Source organism: Mustela nigripes, chromosome 6 (genome assembly GCF_022355385.1).
Source record: "Mustela nigripes isolate SB6536 chromosome 6, MUSNIG.SB6536, whole genome shotgun sequence".
NCBI lineage: Eukaryota > Metazoa > Chordata > Mammalia > Carnivora > Mustelidae > Mustela > Mustela nigripes.
The window spans coordinates 85651247-85670960 of NC_081562.1; the positions used below are offsets into that span (position 1 = coordinate 85651247).

The 19714-nt window shown below is 40.7% G+C and overlaps 1 protein-coding gene across 3 annotated transcripts in view; it reads left to right on the forward strand.

Annotated features, from left to right (window-relative positions):
* DIP2B (disco interacting protein 2 homolog B) overlaps positions 1 to 19714 on the forward strand; it is a 224741-nt gene that overhangs the window by 97742 nt on the left and 107285 nt on the right. For all 3 annotated transcript variants that reach the window (XM_059403106.1, XM_059403107.1, XM_059403108.1), the window contains exon 2: positions 8529 to 8600. In XM_059403106.1, the coding sequence (XP_059259089.1) occupies positions 8529 to 8600 (72 nt within the window). The remainder of the gene's footprint in view (positions 1 to 8528; positions 8601 to 19714) is intronic.

The following is a 19714-nucleotide window of genomic DNA, read 5'->3' on the forward strand; positions in this document are numbered from 1 at the left end:
AGACTTTTAGAACCATTGATTTTTGTTTTCAAAAGAAAAATTAGAGTAAAATAAAAATTATCGGGCGTCTGGGTGACTCAGTGGGTTAAGCCTCTGCCTTCAGCTCAGGTGGTGATTTCAGGGTCTTGGGATTGAGCCCATATCAGGCTCTTTGCTCTGTGGGGAGCCTGCTTCCCCACCCACCTCTCTGCCTACTTGAGATCTCTCTCTGTCGAATAAATAAATAAAATCTTAAAAAAAAAAATTCTCATTTTCTTTCAGCAGATTGGAGTATTTTAACAGAGATTGATTTCTCGCTAAGCTGAAAATATTGTAGCTTTCACTCTTCTCTCAACATAGAATTAATTCTACCTGTGTGTAGAAAGAAACTACAAGGAATTTTAAGAAACAGTTCAGGGTTTTTAATTCTTTAGAGTCCTGTTGGCCACTTTCAGTTCAGATAGGGCAAGAAAAATAAGGAAAGACAAAGGCCAAATGCCCTGTAGCTGGTTTAAGGCGTACGGCCATTGTTCTGTGTCACTGCAAACCTCTCCCACTCCTGCAGCTGAAGTGGTTAGGACTCTGTGTAAATAAAAACAGTGCTTTTAAGAAAAAAATACACATTTGTTGTGAATCTTTACCTCTAAAAGGAGGCTATTTGGAGGGTGGGTGGTTGGTGTATGTAATTCATTGAATAGAATTGTAAGGAGAACATGATAAAATTTAATAATAAAAATTGTTCTTGGTCTTCTAGCCAGCATCTCCGGGATAGGATCCAAATCCTTTGCCTTTTTTAAGTTTTGCAAAGATCTACCTCATTCACATGCTCAGCTATATTTTTGGCTCTTTGTCTATAGGTGTCTCTTTACATGTCTAGTGTATAAATGTCCATAACCCCAGTCCTAGTTCCCCATCTCCAGCAAGAGCCCACATGTACCACCTTCCTGGTCTAAGAGTTGTTAAGTAGAGGATAGAAGGAGTTATTAGATACAGGTATAGATTGGGAGATAATGACTCTAGAAGTTTTTCTTCTTAGTTTCTCATTTCTTTCCTTCCTAATTACTCCTTAACAAAAAAGAAAGGCCACATTCTCTGTTAGCTGAATATTTAGTAATGATGTATAATGACTTTTTGCTGATTGTTTTTTAACTGCAGTTGGACCCGGTTTCCACAGTTGGCTGTCTCATTTAAAAGATAATTAAAGAGACAATTCATGCAGGGTCCTGCTGGGGGGGGGGGGGGGGGGTGGATTTTTAATGCCTTCTGGAAAGTCATCTATATTTTGGAGTGAGTCAGAAAAATTGTTTATCTCATGTTGCTCATTTTATGAACAATAGGTTAGTTTTATACTTTTATTGCATCTGATTTGGGGGCCACCTACAAATAAACAATGGACAAAGAACAATAAGGAAAGGCCAGAGACCCAGATTCTGGTCTTGCTGTGTAACTTTAAGCAAGCCCTTTATCTTTTTCACATCTCAGTTTCTTATTCTGTAGTAAAGATAATGTCTTTTCTGTTTATTGAAGAGGGTTTTTAGGCAGATCAGATGAATCAATATCAGAGTATTTTAGAAGGGTGGAATGCTGGTTGTGTTATATAGAGGCATTTAATTAAGAAAGAAGTAAATTGATGACCCATGAGATGAGGCTCAGCCTTCAACTGTAAGTGTCTGGAGCATCCAGGTTGGGGCCCAACAGGAGTCCCCACAGTCAGCAGGGCCTCGGGGAGCAGCAGTCAGGCTGCTGTCTATTCTTCAGAGACTGACTTTACAGCTTTTATATCCTTCCGTTGCTGCAAGTCTGCTCCTCTAACACAGCTGTGGTTTTGAGAACAGTCCTGTCATCCTTCAGCACCCAGCCTAAGAGTAACTTCTGTGAAGTCTTCCCAGTTTTGGAGGCCAGATTTAGAGCTTCTGTCTGTAAAATGAATACAGAGTAGAATTTAAGAGGAGGGGTCCCGGAGCCAGGATTGCCTGGGTTCAAATCCTCAGCATAGTGCCGACTAGGCATGCCTGCCAGACAAGGAGCTTAGACTTGCTGTGGCTCAGTAGCCTCACCTATAAAATGGGACTGAACATCCCTTATAAGGGATGTTGCGAAGCTCTTGGAACAGAAACTGTTATATGTAGTAAGCCCTCGATGAGTTGTTACTTACTTATCTATTCTTGGAGTATTATAATTCTTTTTTTATTACCATTATTTTTTTATTCCCTTAAAATTTTGTACATGATCTCTAGCGTAGCACTTGTCACTTTTATTTAGACCAGGAGCTTCTTAAAGACATAGCTACCTTTTTATTAACACTCTGCATGTCATCCATTCATTGCTCAAAGATGTTTTTGTGACACCCCAAGTCCAGCAAACCGTTGCCACCCCAGACTGAATAGGTACGACTTGAAGGCAGAGTTGTAGTGGCACATACCTTTTTATTTCCACTGGAGCAGAAAGAGTTTATGGCTGGAACTGTAATCCTTGCTCTCTATCTAGATTATACATATCTACCACTTGGTGACCCTCTGGAATTTCCCAAGCCCTGTGTTTATTTAGCACCTAATTGCTCAGGGTGCTTGTACAAGGTCATCTCTGAAAATTATTTGACATTGCTCTGCTTCTCTCTGGGTGGTAGAATCCTAGAGGAATCCGCAAACGTGGCCATATCCACACAGAGCCAGTCAGCAGCAGAGGAAAACGAGTAAACTGCTAAATGACTGCATCATTAGGACTTTATATCCTATTTCTGGTATTAGAATAAAAGGCCAGACTCCAGCCACAATGTCACCTGCTCTGTAAGGCTTTCCTTTCTCCACCCAGGCAGAGCTCACATTGCTTCCTCTGGGTTCTGGGCTGTATCTGCTGTGCTTCTCTCCCACAGCGCTCAGTTACCAAGTATTCGCCATGTTGTTTGCCTTCCTTTTTCTCTCTTAGCTGCCCACCTCCACTCCTACCCCGAACTGGCAAGTAGGGTATGCCTCAGGAGGCTTTCACTAAGACTTTGTTGATACTGATACTTTCTATAGCCCAGACCCCATTCCAAGTAGTCTCAGTCACCCTAAAAACTTAGCAAGATAGCTGTTATCATTACCCATTTTACAGACATGGAAACTGAGACTTATCGAGAGGAAGTGGCAAGGCTGTGCTCCAGAAGTAGTTCTTTCTAGCACTGACTCTTCAAGTGCTGACCACAGTGCCGTGCCTCCTTGTCTGTGTAAGTAGACTCTCAAAAGGCCGGCCAGTGTAGATGACTCTTACTCCTCTCACTGCTGACCTCTAAGAGGCTAGGGTTGGCCAGCATGCTCACATGCACCTCTTCCCAGCCCCCTCTTCACTCTGCTTAAAGGTGGACCCAGGGCTGCCTGTGCCAAGCTGCTTTCGTTGGTTCCAGGTAGGTGAGGAGGGAAATTGGTGACATAGTTCCTTTAGGTTCCACCGCACACATGGATCTATTTGTCTGGTTTTGGCTATTCAGTATATTGTGGTAATACCTAGGAACTGGACAGTCCTAAGTCATGTGGATCCCTGTATCTCCTTACAGGCTGGGAGCCTCCATCCCACTGGGGGCTGCAGACCCCCCTAAACAGCTGCTTCTCAAAGTCCCTCTGTGGGCCCAGAAATACGATACCCTAGTGGGAGGGGAAGGCTAATCCTTTATTTGTTTAGTTCTCAAAACACTTGAACAACAGGTTTAACTTAGATCTGTGCCATTTTAATGCAAATTTTATACAGGTACGGTTATGGCACTCCTTTTTGTTTTATATGCCAGATGGCAAAAAAAAAATCTGTTCTAAGAATGCCTGTGGTATGACTGTCTGTGAGCCCCCTTTCCGCTGTCCCTTGAGGCTGTATCTCACTCAGGCAGCATTCTTCCCCTCTTCTCTTGTCCCCTCCTCATATGAAGTCAGAGTCACCCAGCACATTGCAGACATGATTCTCAAGACTCACTGCGGGGTGCCTGGGTGTCTCTGTTTGTTGGGCGTCTGCCTCTCGCTCAGGTCATGATCCCAGGGTCCTGGGATCGAGTCTTGTGTTGGGCTCACTGCTCCTTGGGGAGTCTACTTCTCCCCCTCCTTCTGCCCCTCCCTTGCTTGTGTGTGTGCTTTCTCTGTCAAGTAAATAAACAAATAAATAAATAAATAAATAAATTCTTTAAAAATAAATAAATAAAACTTAAAAAAACCAAACTAACCTCATTGGAAGGCATTGATTAGAAATACAGGAGGTGGGTCTTAATCCAGACTTAGGGAATCAGAATCTTCGCCGGAGGGGCTGGGAACTTTTTTTTTTTAAAAATTTAAATTTATTTATTTATTTTATTTTTTATTAAAAATAAAATAATGAGCAGAGAGCCTGATGTGGGGCTCGATCCCAGGACCCTGGGATCATGACCTGAGCTGAAGGCAGAGGCTTTAACCCACTGAGCCACCCAGGTGCCCCTATCTATTTCTTTTAGAGAGAGAGCAGGGGGACAGGAAGAGGGAGAGAGAGAATCCTGAAACAGACTCCCTGATTAGCAGGGAATCTAACATGGGGCTCCATCCCGGGACCCAGAGATCATGCACTGAACCAAAACTAAGCGTCAGCTGCTTAACTGACTGAGCCACCCACATGCCCCAGGAATTTGTATTTTACAAGTTCCTCCGGTGATTCTCAAAAATTGGGTGTTTGGAAAATGTTGCTTTAGTGTAGCAAACACTGGTTGACTACTAGTGGTGAGAATGTAAGAGCGCAGTCTGTCAGTGGGCAGTGACAGAGATGTGGAATAACAAATTCAGTTAGGTGGGCTAACTAAAGTCCTTCGGTCTAGTCTTGCCCTCTGCCTAAGGGAAGCATTGATATCTGGAGCAGTTCCTGCAGCTTTTAATGCCCAGTGATCTTATGGACTACATTACCCCCTTCAGGCTGGCCAGGAACCGTTTTTCTGGTCACCTTTGAGGTCTGGCTGTCCAGTTTCAGTAAACTTGGTTCCATATATTTCTTTCCCTGGGCCTTTCAGCTCTTGCTAACGTAAAGCCCTCTCTTTCTCCTATTTCCTGTTTTCCACCCCAGTACACACGTCTCTGATTTGTTCTTCTCTCACTGCCTCCACCTTACTAATTCATTCAGTCACTCATTCAACAAGGGTCTATTGTGCCAGTCTGTGGGTGGGCTTACAGAGATGAACACGACACAGTCCCTGCTCTCAAGTGCGGGGTCTAGTGGGGACACAGATGTGGACACAAACACAGTACCGGTGATGTGCCAGGTGCTGTCCTGATGTGTGCAGAGTTGAAGGGGTACTAAAGTGGTGAAGGGGTGGCCAGTGTCACAGAGGAGGTGCCTTTTGAGCAGGGTCTTCTGGTCATAGAAAAGGGGGAGGACATTTTAAAGGCTCATCACCATAGTCCTTACATTCTCATTGCAGTTCATCTTCTAGGTCTCCTTAGTTGGGTTTGCTTTTTTATGGGTCTTATGGGGCTGATTGTCTTGGCTGAATTGGACTCCATTGGTTGACTTTTTTCAAAACCTGAGATGGTTAGTTGTTGATTCATATCCAGGATACTAAGTCTACCAGTTTGTCCCACGATTAGTTACTGACAGTGAACGATTGAGACACTAAACCCTGAAGTAGGCTTAAAAAGGCCTTTCACTTTATCAGATATGTTCTGAGTCGCCCGAAGTGGTCTTTTTGCCCTTCAGGGAGTGGGATATGTGTGTACAGTGGAAGTGGGGAAACTTTGGAGTGGCAAACAGGACAGGAGAATGCTCTATTATTTCTTTTTGTAATAAGAGACTTGATTTCCTCTTTTTAAGAGGGGTTTCCTTGGTAGGCTGCCACATCTCTTGTTAGTTGTGTGTATTATTGGAGATTACCTAAACTCTTCAGTTTCCTAATTCGACAAGGTTTGATTTCTTTTTCCAAAAAAATGCATGGTAGGTTTCTCTTCTTTCACTAAAGAAGCCCAGATGAAGGGCCACCGTGATTCAGTTTGTGCAGTCTAGTAAGTAATTGTGATTGTAGTTTTAAATATTGCTTCTTGAAATAATGGATGTTCTTTGTAGAAAAATGAGAAAATACAGATAGCAAAAAGGAAAAGAAGCTAAAATGAATCTATAACCTTGCAAGCCATAGCTAGCCACTGTTAATATTTTGGTGTATAAAACTCCAGATTTTCTCTGTGCATACGTGTGTGTGTGTGTGTGTAAAAGTAGTTATTCCAGAAATTAAAAATACTATGTAAACTGTTCAGTATCTTGTGTTTTCCCCTGTTTTATATATGTATTTATAAATCTGTGTGTATATATGTATATATATGCATGTATATATGCATATATCTATACACACATACTGTGATCATCTTACTGCTTACAAATACATATCTATAGAACCATTCATTCTTAATTGAAAGAAATCTTTATTTTTGAGATTATGCAAATCATCTAGTCTTTTTAAAATCAAACTCTGTTCAAGTATATAAAACAAGTGAAACCCCTCATAATTCCATTTCCCAAGGGTATACATTAATTTAATGTTTATATACATTATATTCCAGACTATTTTCTGTATATATGGAAACCTACCTATTTGTTTTTTACAAAATTAGATCTATAATACTTACTGTTCTGCAACTTGCCTTTTACCCTTTGTATATTTTAGACATCTTCCTGTGCCAGTATATTTGGAATACCAGCCTATTATTAGGTAGACCCAGGGTTTCTTATCCTTAACACTTTTGCCATTTTGGCCTGGATAGTTCTTCATCATGTCCGGTGCATGTCCGGAGACTTAGCAGTATCCCTGGCCTCTGTCCCTGAGATGCCAGTAGTGTACCCCTTCTTCTCATTGTGATAAAAATATCTCCAGACGTTGTCAGGTGTCCCATTGGGAACAAAATCACTCCCAGTTGAAAGCCATTGGCATAGATGGTCTATAATGTAAGTATCTAGACCCCTCCCAGTTTTTTTATTTCAAAAAATAGGTCGGGCAATATTCTTATCTGATTTTTGTGCACCGTTGTGAATATTTCATTGAATAAATTCCTAAAAATGCAGATGCTGAATCAAAATTTTGTTAGAAATTACCAAATGACTTCAAAGAGATTGTATCAGTTTATTTTTCAGCTATATCCTCATGATTCCAAAATCCTCTCTCTTTCCTGAGTTCTAGATACACATATCCAGCTGTTGGATGACGTGTCCTTTTGTGTGTCTCATGGGCTTTCCCTAAACTCAGCTTCTTCAGCCCACTGACCTTGCATTTCTTACTGTATTTCTCTGTCATGGAATAGCACCACCATCTGCCAGAAACCTTCTCACACGTACCCATCTAGTCACCAGATCCTGTCCAGTATTTCTCCCAAATGTGTCTCTTAATCCATTGATTTCTTTCCATCCCTTCTACCACTGTCTTTAATTCAGGCTACTGCTAACTTGTCCAGATCACTGTAGTAGCTGGGGTAACAGGTCTGGCCTCTACTCTTGGTCCCATTCTTCTCAGGAGGAGTGAACTAACTTGCTGAACTCCACAGTCTTAGAGGGTGCCTTCCCTACTTAAGCCCCTCAATGAGCACTGCTACCTCCCCACTATCTACTCCATCAGTCCCCTGCTGAGGCTAACAACAACCAAGGACAACCAAGTTTTAGTATATAAATTGCTTTTTATACTAGATTTTGACTTTAAAATAAAGTTTTCTCTGAATTAAAAAAAAAACTTTTTTTAGAAAACAATGCTCTATCATATCAACTCACAACATATATTTATCCCCCCAGCTTTGAATTACTCATTTTCCCTTGAATGCACTTTTGTTCTCCTGTGTTTCCTGTTCCTTTTCACCCTGCTCTCTGCCCATTCATTTGCTACCTTTTCTTTAGTACCTAGCATAGTTCTTGGCACTTCCACCACATTTTTTTCCTCTGTTAATCAGCTCATTCTTCTTGCATTTGTTGCATGTATACTTGTCCTTTGTGTATACTTTTTTAGAAATTTAACCTTGTAAGACATCCAGGTACATAAATAATACAAACCAGTGAACCAAGGGGAGAGAATATGGGAATTCCAACCCTGGTTCAAGCATAGGTACTAGGATGCAGAAAGGCCTATGGGTATCCCATCCCAGTGCCTGAACCTTGACTTCTCCCCTGAACTAGATTTTTGATTTTACGTGGTTCCATATAGCAATATAGCTGAGTACCTCCTGTATCAGTTGTATTCATGTGGTCAGACTGAAACTTCAGAGAGACCATTTGTCTGCCAGCCTTGCAGCATTCCTTTTGGTCTGTTGTAAATACCAGGGAAACGAGGGGTGCCTAGGAACTCGGGAATCTCTGACATGGTATGCAGCATATTGCTCTGCTAGACTGGTGTGGAGACAAGCCCTACAATTTTCCACAAGAAGTCAGCTCCAAGACGGTGGGAAATCACACATAGCAAAATCCTTGGCAAAGAACTATACATTTTTTTTCCTCTACTCTCTATGTGGTAATTCTGTAACACTCTGTAATTAATTTTATTTTTACAGTGAACAACCACAGAGTAAGAATAATGCATAACCTATTTCTGTTTCTTGCTATTTTAGGGGACATCACACAGAAGGGATACGAAAAGAAAAGGTCAAAACTCCTGTCTCCCTACATCCCGCAGACACAAGGTAGGCAATGAGAAGTGGTTTAAACCTTTTCAGTATTTTTACCCCAAAGAATGCTATCTTAACAGAAGATCTGTCTTTTGTTGGTTCCTGTTTTTTCCCTCCCTTTCTCGCCAGGAGGGAGAGAAAAACGGAAGGAAAGAAAGGAGGAAATGAATCTTAATTGAACATCTGCTGTGTGCTAGGCACTTTTAAAATACCTAAGTCATCAAATCATTTACACAGAGCTTGGGTGGTAGCGTGTATGTGCATAGCTGACATGATTCAATGGCAGAAAATTCCAGGTCACGGAAAAACTGCATCTTGCCTATGCCTGAGCACAAACTGGTGGTGAGGAACAAGGGCAGCAAAGATAAAAAGGAAGGACAGATTAAGTATTGCAGGGAAGCTCAAGGATTGCAATACTTGAGGATATGGGGGTAAGAACCCTAATAAACTTCTCTGTTGGTTCCCTTATTCCTTCTGCAAAGAGATGGTAGGTTCTTTATATGTCAGAAAGTCCTGAGTCATGGTGTGCTTAATTCCAGAGAGCTTGCTGTAACCTTTGCCTATAGGCAAGGCTGTCTGTCTCTAAGTCATCATATTTTTTTAAAGTTACTCAGATTTGAGGATTTCCTTTGATAATCTATTTCTGCTTTAATCACTTCTACTATAAAGAATTTTTTCTTTATTTCTAATTTCTCCTTTGCAGTCAAAGTCCCATTTCCTCAAGCCTCTTCTTTGTGGAGCTAATTGCTTTTATTTCTGGGTTATAAATACCTTGAGGACTTGGTATTCCCCACTGTTCTAACATTAAGCCTTGCACAGGGTATATGGTCTGTAAATACTGAATGAATAATAGAATAAGAAAATGAATAGTGGTGACATATCAATATATTTCACTGAGGTCCTCATTTTATTTCCTACATTATTCTTGGAAATTCCTCCCTACAAAAACTAGTAGGTCAGTGCAGTGACAGCCAATTTAAAATATCTTAATGAACAGATAGATGTCAAAAGGACTTGAGAAAGAAGAGGTAGAAATTGGGCCAGTGACAGCTAATGAAAAGCCAGCATTTGCTGAGCAAGGCATGACAGAGAAGAGGAGTACTCTGGCTGCTTAAATGTGGCTCTGGCTCGTGCCTCTCTGTAGGGTCAGAGATTTACTTTATTGACTTTGTGCAAAAGCAGTTGGATCCTGAGACAATAACTCAATAAGAAATAGAACCAAGAAATAGGACTCAATATAAAAAAGGACTATGTTTTGTTAATCTTTAGTCAGGCTACACAGATGCCAAATCATGTTCAAAAATCAGTTTATCGGGGCACCCAGGTAGCTTAGTCGGGTTAAATGTCATCTGCCTTCGGCTCAGGTCATAGTTCCTGGATCCTGGGATCGAGCCCCACATCGCATTCCCTGCTCAACAGGTAGTCTGTTTTTTCCTCTTCCTCTGCACCTCCTCCATTTTCATGCTTTCTCTTTCTCAAATAAATAAAATATTTTTTAAAAAAGGGTTCAAAAAAATCAAAAGCTTATTCTTCCTCTCATCTCATGCTCTCTGTGTCTCTCAAATAAATAAAACCTTTTTTTTTTTTTTTTTTTTTTTTTAAAGGTGTGGGGCGCCTGGGTGGCTCAGTGGGTTGGGTCGCTGCCTTCAGCTCAGGTCATGATCACAGGGTCCTGGGATCGAATCCCACATCGGGCTCTCTGCTCGGCGGGGAGCCTGCTTACCGCCCCCCCCCCCCGCCAGCCTCTACCTACCTGTGATCTCTCTCTGTCAAATAAATAAATAAAATCTTTTAATAAATAAATAAATTTTTAGAAAAGGTGTTTTTATTTATTTGAGAAAGAGAGAGAGCATGAGATGAGAGGCAGGGCAGAGCCAGAGGGAGAAACAGACTTTCCCCTGCCTCAGAGAGCCTGATGCAGGGCTCCATCCCAGGAGCCTGAGATCATGACCTTAGCCAAAGCCAGATGCTTAACTGACTGAACCTCTCAGGCACCCAAATAAATAAAATCTTAAAACAAAACAAAACAAAAACAAAAACAGTTTATCAGTTAACTATGAGAAACCATTGAGACATACTCAAGTCTATGTGATCAGCCCATTCTTGCCCCATGGATAGGCCTACAGGGGGAGCGAAATCACAAATGGAAATTCGTTCACTGAGTACAAATCAGACGTTTAACTGCAGTAGGTCAAGAGAAGGGATTATAGCCTTCTCACAGTAGGAAGGGTCTTGCAGATGACCTCATGGGGAGAATAGGAGCCATTTAAGAGTAGCTCCTTCACCTTCCTGCTACCAAACTTGAGACTTGCCACATCCATGCCCATCATGTTTACGTCCTTCCTTCTGGTTAAAAAGGTAATCTGTTTCCCTTATCCAAGGCCAGTTATTCCATCTGTGCTTTGGATCCTGTTCCCTCTTCACTTTTCAGAAACTTTATATTATCATCCAAAGGCAGGACAGTGGAAGTAGGCCAGCCCTGGTAGAGGCAGTAAGGGGTGCAGTATCTGTAACAATTAAAAAAGCAATAATAGGAGGCGCCTGAGTGGCTCAGTCAATTAAAAGTCTGCCTTCGGCTCAGGTCATGATCCCAGAGTTCTGAGATGGAGCCCCGCATCAAGCTCCCTGCTCATCCCTCTCCCTCCACCACTCCCCCTGCTTGTGCATGCAGTCTCTCTCCCTGTCAAATAAATAAGACCTTTAAAAAAACCAAAAACAATAATAAAGCCAACAAAAAGTTGGCCTGCTTTTATTATCCTAGCTAGCAATTCCGAAGACTGTAAATAAGACGCTCCCCCTGCTGATGGAGACAGCTGCCCCGTCCCTTAAATGTGCCATTGCTATTGCTGTCAGTTCCCGTCTCTCTTGTACGCTTGCTCTGTCCCTCTCACCCAGATTCTTTCCTCAGCAGTCCATCATGCTTGTTAACTGCTCTGTTAAAAAAAAATCCTCCCTTGTCAGCCTCTTCCATCTTAACTCTGTCTGCTTCTCCTTTATCATCAAACTGCTCTAAGCCGTCTCTATTTTGTCATCTCCGCTCACTTCTCAGCCAGTTCCAGTCCCTTCAAGAACTATTTTAAGTGACATCACAGAAGTTGCCACTCTAACCTCTTGAAACACTCCTTTTGAAACTCTCTTCGTTTTCTTACTCTCCTCCTCCTGTTGCCTCCTAGTCATCCTTGCAGGCTCGTTCTCCTCTGTTAAGTGTTGGAGTTCTCAAGACAAGGCCCCAGGCCCTCTTGATGTCTCACTCTATAGCAGTAACTCACACATGGCAGCCTGCATCGCGGTCACTGGAAGGCTTGTTGGTATACAAATTGAAGGACCTCATTCTCAGGGTTTCTGATTCAAGAAGTCCAGGGAGGGTACTGGGAATTTGTGTTTCTGTTAAACCTCCAGGTGAAGTTGAGGTTACTGATCCAGATACCACATGTTGAGAACCAGTGCTGTATCGCCCTGCAGCATTTCAGCCATACCTGTGGCTTTAATTATCGTTTAGAAACAGCTAAATCCAAAATATGTATCTTCACCTCAAATCTGTCCTAAGCTCCTGACTCAGATCCAACTGGGCACTTAAGATTTCCATTTACATAACTTAAAGGAGCCTCCTTTTCAACATACCTATTAAATCAGTGACTTCCATACACCGTCCCCACCCCACTGCCAACATGTACACGTGCAAAACAAAAAATTAAAACAAAATCCAGCTATAGTGACATCAGCCTGCTCTTGTGTTTTTCTTCTAGTTTTCTCCTTCTGAGTAAATTGAACCCACACCTGAAAACCCAACGCATATAGAGTCTTAAAAAACATCCGCAGCATGTCCTCCATTCCCCATCTCTTGTCTTTCACCAAGTTCTGCCAGTTTTCTTTTTCTTCACTTTTGGCAAGTTTAATTTTTTTCTAGGAAATCATCTATTTTGTATACATTTTCAAATTTACTAAGTTACTCGTAATGTTCCCTTTCTTTCTAAAGCCTCTGCTTGTTTATGTTGTCTACTTGTAACTCTTTTTTTCTCTTGATGACCTTCTCAGAAGTTTGTCTTATCAAAGAATAAGCTTTTGGGGCACCTGAGTGGCTCAGTGGGTTGAGGCCTCTGCCTTTGGCTCGGGTCATGATTCCAGGGTCCTGGGATCGAGCCCCGCATCGGGGTTCTCTGCTCAGCAGGAAGCCTATTTCCCTTCCTCTCTCTGCCTGCCTCTCTGCCTACCTGTGATCTCTGTCAAATAAATAAATAAAATCTTAAAAAAAAAAAAAAGAATAAGCTTTTGATTTTGTTGAACCCCCCCCTTTTTTAAAAAAAGATTTATTTATTTGAGAGAGAGAGCATAGGAGGGAGGGGGCAGGATGAGAGGGAGAGAGAGTCTCAGGCAGACTCTGTGCTCAGCACGGAGCTGGATATGGGGCTTGACTGGAGGCTTGTTTTATGATCCTGAGCTGATTCTGAATTGAAACCAGAGTCCAGTGCCCAACCATTTACACAGCCAGGCACCCTATTTGTTGAATGCCCCCCCCCCTTTTTAAAGATTTTATTTACTTATTTGACAGAGAGAGATACCACAAGTAGGCAGAGAGGCAGGCAGAGAGAGAGGGGGAAGCAGGCTCTCTGCTCAGCAGGGAGCGATCCCAGGACCCTGAGATCATGACCCGAGCCAAAGGTAGAGGCTCAACCCACCGAGCCACCCAGGTGGCTGAACCTTTTTAAGTATGTCTTTATTTTCTGGTTTATTATTTTCAGTTTCTATGTGTATTTCCTTCCTTAAACTCTTTGTTTAGTCTTTTGTATTCTTTCTAAATTTTCTGAGTTGGATGCTTCGATTTTCTTCTGCCTTCTTTCTTGAGATCAGTGTTGCTTAATTTCACTGTGGTCAGAAAACATGTCTGACAAAATCAAGTCTTTGTTATTGTTAAGATGTGGCTAGGATTTGGTAAATCTCTGTAACTCATCTGTGTGTGTTTTATTTCTTGAATGGATGATTTGGCCCATTAATTCAAAGAAGTTAATTGTGTTTTTCAGATCTTTTCTATTCTTGGTAACATCTTGACTATTTGATCTATTATTTCTAATAGAAATATATTAAAAAAATCTGTACCATGACCATGTGTTTATCAGTTTTCCTTGTAGTTCTGTCAAGTTTTATTTTATATGTTTCAAAGTAGTATTACTAGGAACAAGACAAGGATGCCCACTCCCACCACTTTTATTCATCGTAATACTGGAAGTCCTAGCCACAGCAGTTAGACAACATAAAGAAATAGAAGGAGGGGCGCCTGGGGTGGCTCAGTTGGTTGGGCGTCTGTCTTCAGCTCAGGTCATGATCCTGGGGTTCTGGAGTCGGGCCCCACATCGGGCTCCCTGCTTCTCCCTCTCCCTCTGCCTGCCACTCTGTCTACTTCTACACTCTCTATTATCTCGGTCAAATAAAGAAATAAAATCTTCAAAAAGAAAAAAAAATAGAAAAGAAATGAAAGGAATCCAAATTGGTAAGGAAGAAGTAAAACTCACTGCTCACAGATGACATGATACTACAGAAAACCCTCAAAATAAATAAAATAAAATAAAACTCCTCCAAAAAACTACTAGAACCGATAAATGAGTACGATACAAAATCAGTGTATATAAATCTGTTGCATTTCTATACACTAATAATGGAGCAGCAGAACGTGAAATTAGGAATCCCATTTTTTTTTTAAGATTTTATTTATTTATTTGACAGACAGAGATCACAAGTAGGCAGAGAGGCAGGCAGAGAGAGAGGAAGAAGCAGGCTCCCTGCTGAGCAGAGAGCCCAATGTGGGGCTTGAACCCAGAACCCTGGGATCAGGACCTGAGCCGAAGGCAGAGGCTTTAACCCACTGAGCCACCCAGGCACCCCAGGAGTCCCATTTATAAGTGCACTAAAACCAATAACATATCTAGGAATAAACTTAACCAAAGAGGTAAAAGTACTCTGAAAAGTATAAAACTGATGAAAGAAATTCAAGATGATACAAAGAAATGGAAAGCTACTCCATGCTTATGGGCCAGAAGAACAAATTTTGTTAAAACAATCTACAGATTCAATGGAACCCCAATTAAAAATACCAACAGCATTTTTTACAGCACTAGAAAACAGTCCCAAAATTTGTTTGGAAACACAGAAGACCTTGATTAACCAAAGAAATCTCGAAAAAGAGAAACTGTGGAAGTATCACAGTTCAGATTTCAAGTTATATTACAAAGCGGTAGTAATTAAGACAGTATGGTACTGGCATAAAAATAGACACATAGATCAAAGGAATGGAATAGAAAACCCAGAAATAAACCCTCAATTATATGGTCAATTAATCTTCAACACATGAGAACTGAAAATACGATTTGAAAAGATCTTCTTTGGAAAAAGTCTCTTCAACAGTGGTGTTGGGAAAACTGGACAGCAACATGCAAAAGAATGAAATTGGACCATTTTCTTTCACCATACCTAGAAATAAATTCAAAATGGATTGAAGAGGTAAATGTGAGCTGAAACCATAAAAAATCCTCGAAGAGAACACAGACAGTAATCTCTCTGACTTTGGCCATAGCAACATTTTTCTAGATATGTCTCCTGAGGCAAGATAAATAAAAGCAAAATCACTATTGTGATTATATAAAAATAAAAAGGTTTTGCCCAGTGAAGGAAATGGTAGTCTTCTGAATGGGAGAAAATATCTGTAAATGACCTGATAAAAGTTTAGTATCCAAAATATATGAAAAACTGCTGTATCTCAATACCAAAACCCAAATAATCCAATTAAAAATGGGCAGAAGACGTGAACAGACATTTTTCCAAAGAAGACATCCAGATGGCTGGCAGACACATGAAAAGATGCTCAACATCACCCATCAACAGGGAAATGCAAATCAAAACTACAGTGAGCTATAACCTCATACCTGTCAGAATGGCTAAAATCAAAACCACAGGAAATAACAGGCATTGGTGAGGATGTGGAGAAAAAGGAACACTCTTGCACTGTTGGTGGGAATGCAAACTGTGGCAGCCATGGTGAAAGACAGTATGAGGGTTCCGCAAAAATAAAAAGGGGAACTACCCAAGGATCCAGGAATTGCACTCCTGGGTATTTACCCAAAATATACAAAAACACTAACTCAAAAGGATACATGCACTCCTATGTTTATTGCAGCATTATTTACAATAGCCAAACTTTGGAAGTAGCCCAAGTGTCCAGCAATAGATGAATGGATAAAGAAGAGGTGGTATATATACACAAATATTATTCAGCTATAAAAAGAATGAAAACTTACCATTTGCAACAACATGGAGGGAGCTAGAGAGTATACTGCTAAGTGAAATAAGTCAGAGAAAGACCAATACCATATGATCTCACTTGTGTGGAATTTAAGAAAGAAAACAAATGAGCAGAGATTAAAAAAAGAGAGACACACACACACACACACAAAGCAAGAAACAGGTTTTTAACTATAGAGAACAAACTGATGGTTACCAGAGGGGTGGTGGATGGGGGGTTGGGAGAAACAAGGGATATGGGTTAAAAAGAACACACTTATTATGAGGAAAAAAGTAAGATAAAATTATAAAATACAGTAAAATATAAATAAATAAGTTTAAAAAGTAAAAAAACAAAATGAGGGACGCCTGGGTGGCTCAGTTGGTTAAGCAGCTGCCTTCGGCTCAGGTCATGATCCCAGCGTCCTGGGATCGAGTCCCACATCGGGCTCCTTGCTTGGCAGGGAGCCTGCTTCTCCCTCTGCCTCTGCCTGCCTCTCTGTCTGCCTGTGCTTGCTCGCTCTCTCTCCATCACTGACAAATAAATAAATAAATAATCTTTAAAAAAAAAATTAAAAAAAAAAAAAAAATGATGTTAGGGGCGCCTGGGTAGGTCAGTTAGTTAAGTGTCTGCCTTCCGCTCAGGGTCATGGTCTCAGGGTCCTGGGATCCAGCTCCAAGTCAGGCTCAGTGTTCAGTGGGGAGTCTACTTCTCCTTCTCTCTCTGCCTCTCACCCTGGCTTGTGCTCTCTCATGCTCTCTGTCTCTCTTTCTTTCTTTCTCAAATGAGTAAATAAAATCTTTTAAAAAGTGAGGTTACTAGATATACACCAATAAGAATTACTATGTCTTTCTTTGTAAATTGTTCCTTTTTATCATGAATAACTGTCTTTGTCCGTGTGGTGTTTTTTTTATCCTAAGGCTTTTTAAGTAATTTAAACTGTCTATAGTTATTAGACTTCTTAATTCTCCTCCCAAACAATACAAGTACTTTAAAAATGCTTCAATATCGACGACTACTATTCTCCATCTTATATTTTAGTACGACCTTGTTCACATACCCCCTCCATTATCAACTATTGTTACGTAGCCAACGGCACTTAGTATCTGTTCTTTGCTCCCTATTTCTTCATACATCTAAGTCCTTCCTCTCAGTTTAATTTATTTCTTCCTAAAGTCCATCCTATAGTAGTTATATTTGTGAGTGAGGGTTTTTAGTGGGGTATTCTCTCCATTTGTGTCTATCACTTTGCCTACCTCTGATCTTGAATCTGTGTCTTTCCCAAAATGGGGTTGGTTGTAGGGCTGGATAATCTATACGGTATAGGTTCTGTAGCAGAAGAGATCACCTCTTAGAATATTTACCCTGTGTATCTCTTATAGATTTTGAAGAAAGTATTTAGTTTGATTTTTTTTTAAGGGCATTGGAAGGTAGGTTTTAAACTTAACTAAATTATAATAATGTCTGATACAGAATTAAATGAAGTAAAAGTCATTTTAATGCTTTTGGTAAGAATTTTTTAAATCTTCCTTTCGGAAGGATAACTTCTGAATTCTTTCTCTTATTAGATTTCATCCATTTAATGGTGAGAAGCTTCACTGTGAAGGCAGCTAATTGAATGTGGTGTTTAAAAAGTGACGTTCTTCACTAATCTTTTTTGAAATAAAAAATTAATACTGCTTGCAGCATTGTATTAGAACAATTATGTGCACATACTTGTCTGAAAATTTAGTGAATGATATTTTTTAAGGATTTTTTATTTATTTTTTTAAAGATTATTTATTTATTTATTTGACAGAGAGAGATCACAAGTAGGCAGAGAGGCAGGCAGAGAGAGGAGAGGAGGAAGCAGACTCCCTGCTGAGCAGAGAGTCTGATGCAGGACTCAATCCCAGGACCCCGAGATCATGACCTGAGCCGAAGGCAGCGGCTTAACCCACTGAGCCACCCAGGCGCCCAAGGATTTTTATTTGTTTAAGTAGTCTTTACAGCCATTGTGGAGCTTGAACTCATGACCCTGAGTTCAAGAGTCACACACTCTACTGATGGAGCCAGCCAGGCGCCCCTAGTGAATGATTTTCTGTATAGAATTTATTTGGGGTTGAAATTATCTTGGATTGCATATGTATGTATATTTTTTATTTCTTTCCTCAAATGTTAAATAAGACTTAAAAAATTGAACAGTGTAGCAGGACAATGGAGAAATGTGCAAGAGAGCACAAGTTTGAAGATAATACTTAGAAATTAAGTAGCAGAAATTGAGTAAAGACAGTATTGGTTAATAATAAGCATAGCTTAACCGATTGTGTAACAAGGGTTAGGTTCTGAAGTCACTATATGACAAAAATCTGACATGTCAAATTACTCTAATCTCCCAACATTGGAATTGATTGTTGTTTCTTTAGTTAAATACAAACCAGATTTTTATCTGGTAAGTGAGGAACCATGATGTGTGAAAAACATGTATCTTGATAAAGGTTAAAATCATCCTCAGGGACTCAAGAAGCTCAAACACTGAGAGTCTTGGGAGAAATGAAGTTTTGGCAGGTTCACATCTCCTACTTATTCTAAGCCACAGCTTCTTTGAAAGGAATGGCCTGTAGCACATCTTTCAGTGTGGAAACTACTGGGGCCTGGATGTAGAGCTTCTCACACACCTCATTTGGCAAGATGTTCAAGAGGAAGGGGCCAGAAATTAACTCTCTTTTGGCATGGTCCAAAGAATTAAAATTTCAGACCACATGTGTTTTGACTCCTCTGTAAATTAGTCATTCTTGCCTACTCTTAGAGTTGTAGAAGAACTAACGGCTTATATGTAGGGAGGCAATTTCCCTCTGCTGATCCTAGGTCTAATCTTTAAGTTAAGATACTTTGGATACAAGTAGCGGCTAGTTTTAATAGGACATAGTTTATTCTAATGCTGCAGGGGTTACTGACCAAACCTCCGGACGATACATATTTACTAATTGTTTCCAGGGTCCCAGGTACTATCAAGACAGCAGGAGACAAGACAAGGCTGATGAGTCTGCCTGGGACCTACACCCTCCCACCCCCCTACCCCCAGCTTGCTCCCTCACTCTGCTAGGGGTTTGTTCAACTAGGACTTCCACAAAGAAGCATTCCTTAATCAGCCTTATTAAAGGCTCCCACTCCCATTATCTGAGCTGCATTTTTAAAAGGTTCTTTCTGGGGGCGCCTGGGTGGCTCAGTGGGTTAGGCCGCTGCCTTCAGCTCAGGTCATGATCTCAGGGTCCTGGGATCGAGTCCCACATCGGGCTCTCTGCTCGGTGGGGTACCTGCTTCCCTCTCTCTCTCTCTCTCTGCCAGCCTCTCTACCTACCTGTGATCTCTCTCTGTCAAATAAATAAATAAAATCTTAAAAAAAAAAAGAGTCTATAAAAGGTTCTCTCTGACTATCCCATTGATTATAGTTTATTCATGTGTCTCACTCTCCTACTAGACTCCTAAGGTCTCTGAAATCAGGAAAATTCGTTTTCCACTATTATTTTTATTCTTCATGTCCCCAATTTCTGGCTTTAGGGCCTGACATATAGTAGATGTTCTAGAAATGTTTGTGGAACTGAACAGAAAGGACATTTAGAATTTCCAGTATCTCTTTCAGTAAACATCTGTGAAGACAAAAAGTGTTGGGTAATGAAAGGAACAGATTACTGTACAGATTGGAGAGTGATGATCCTGGCAGCTTGTCTCCGCCCTCAGTATATCTTTAATTTAGACGTGCTACAACTCCAAGAGACTGTGTAGAGTATTTTGGTTCTCATCTGAGATTTGGCATTTCTCTTTAGTTAATTTTTATTTTTAAATGAAATTAATGAACCTATTTTAAATAATCAAATGG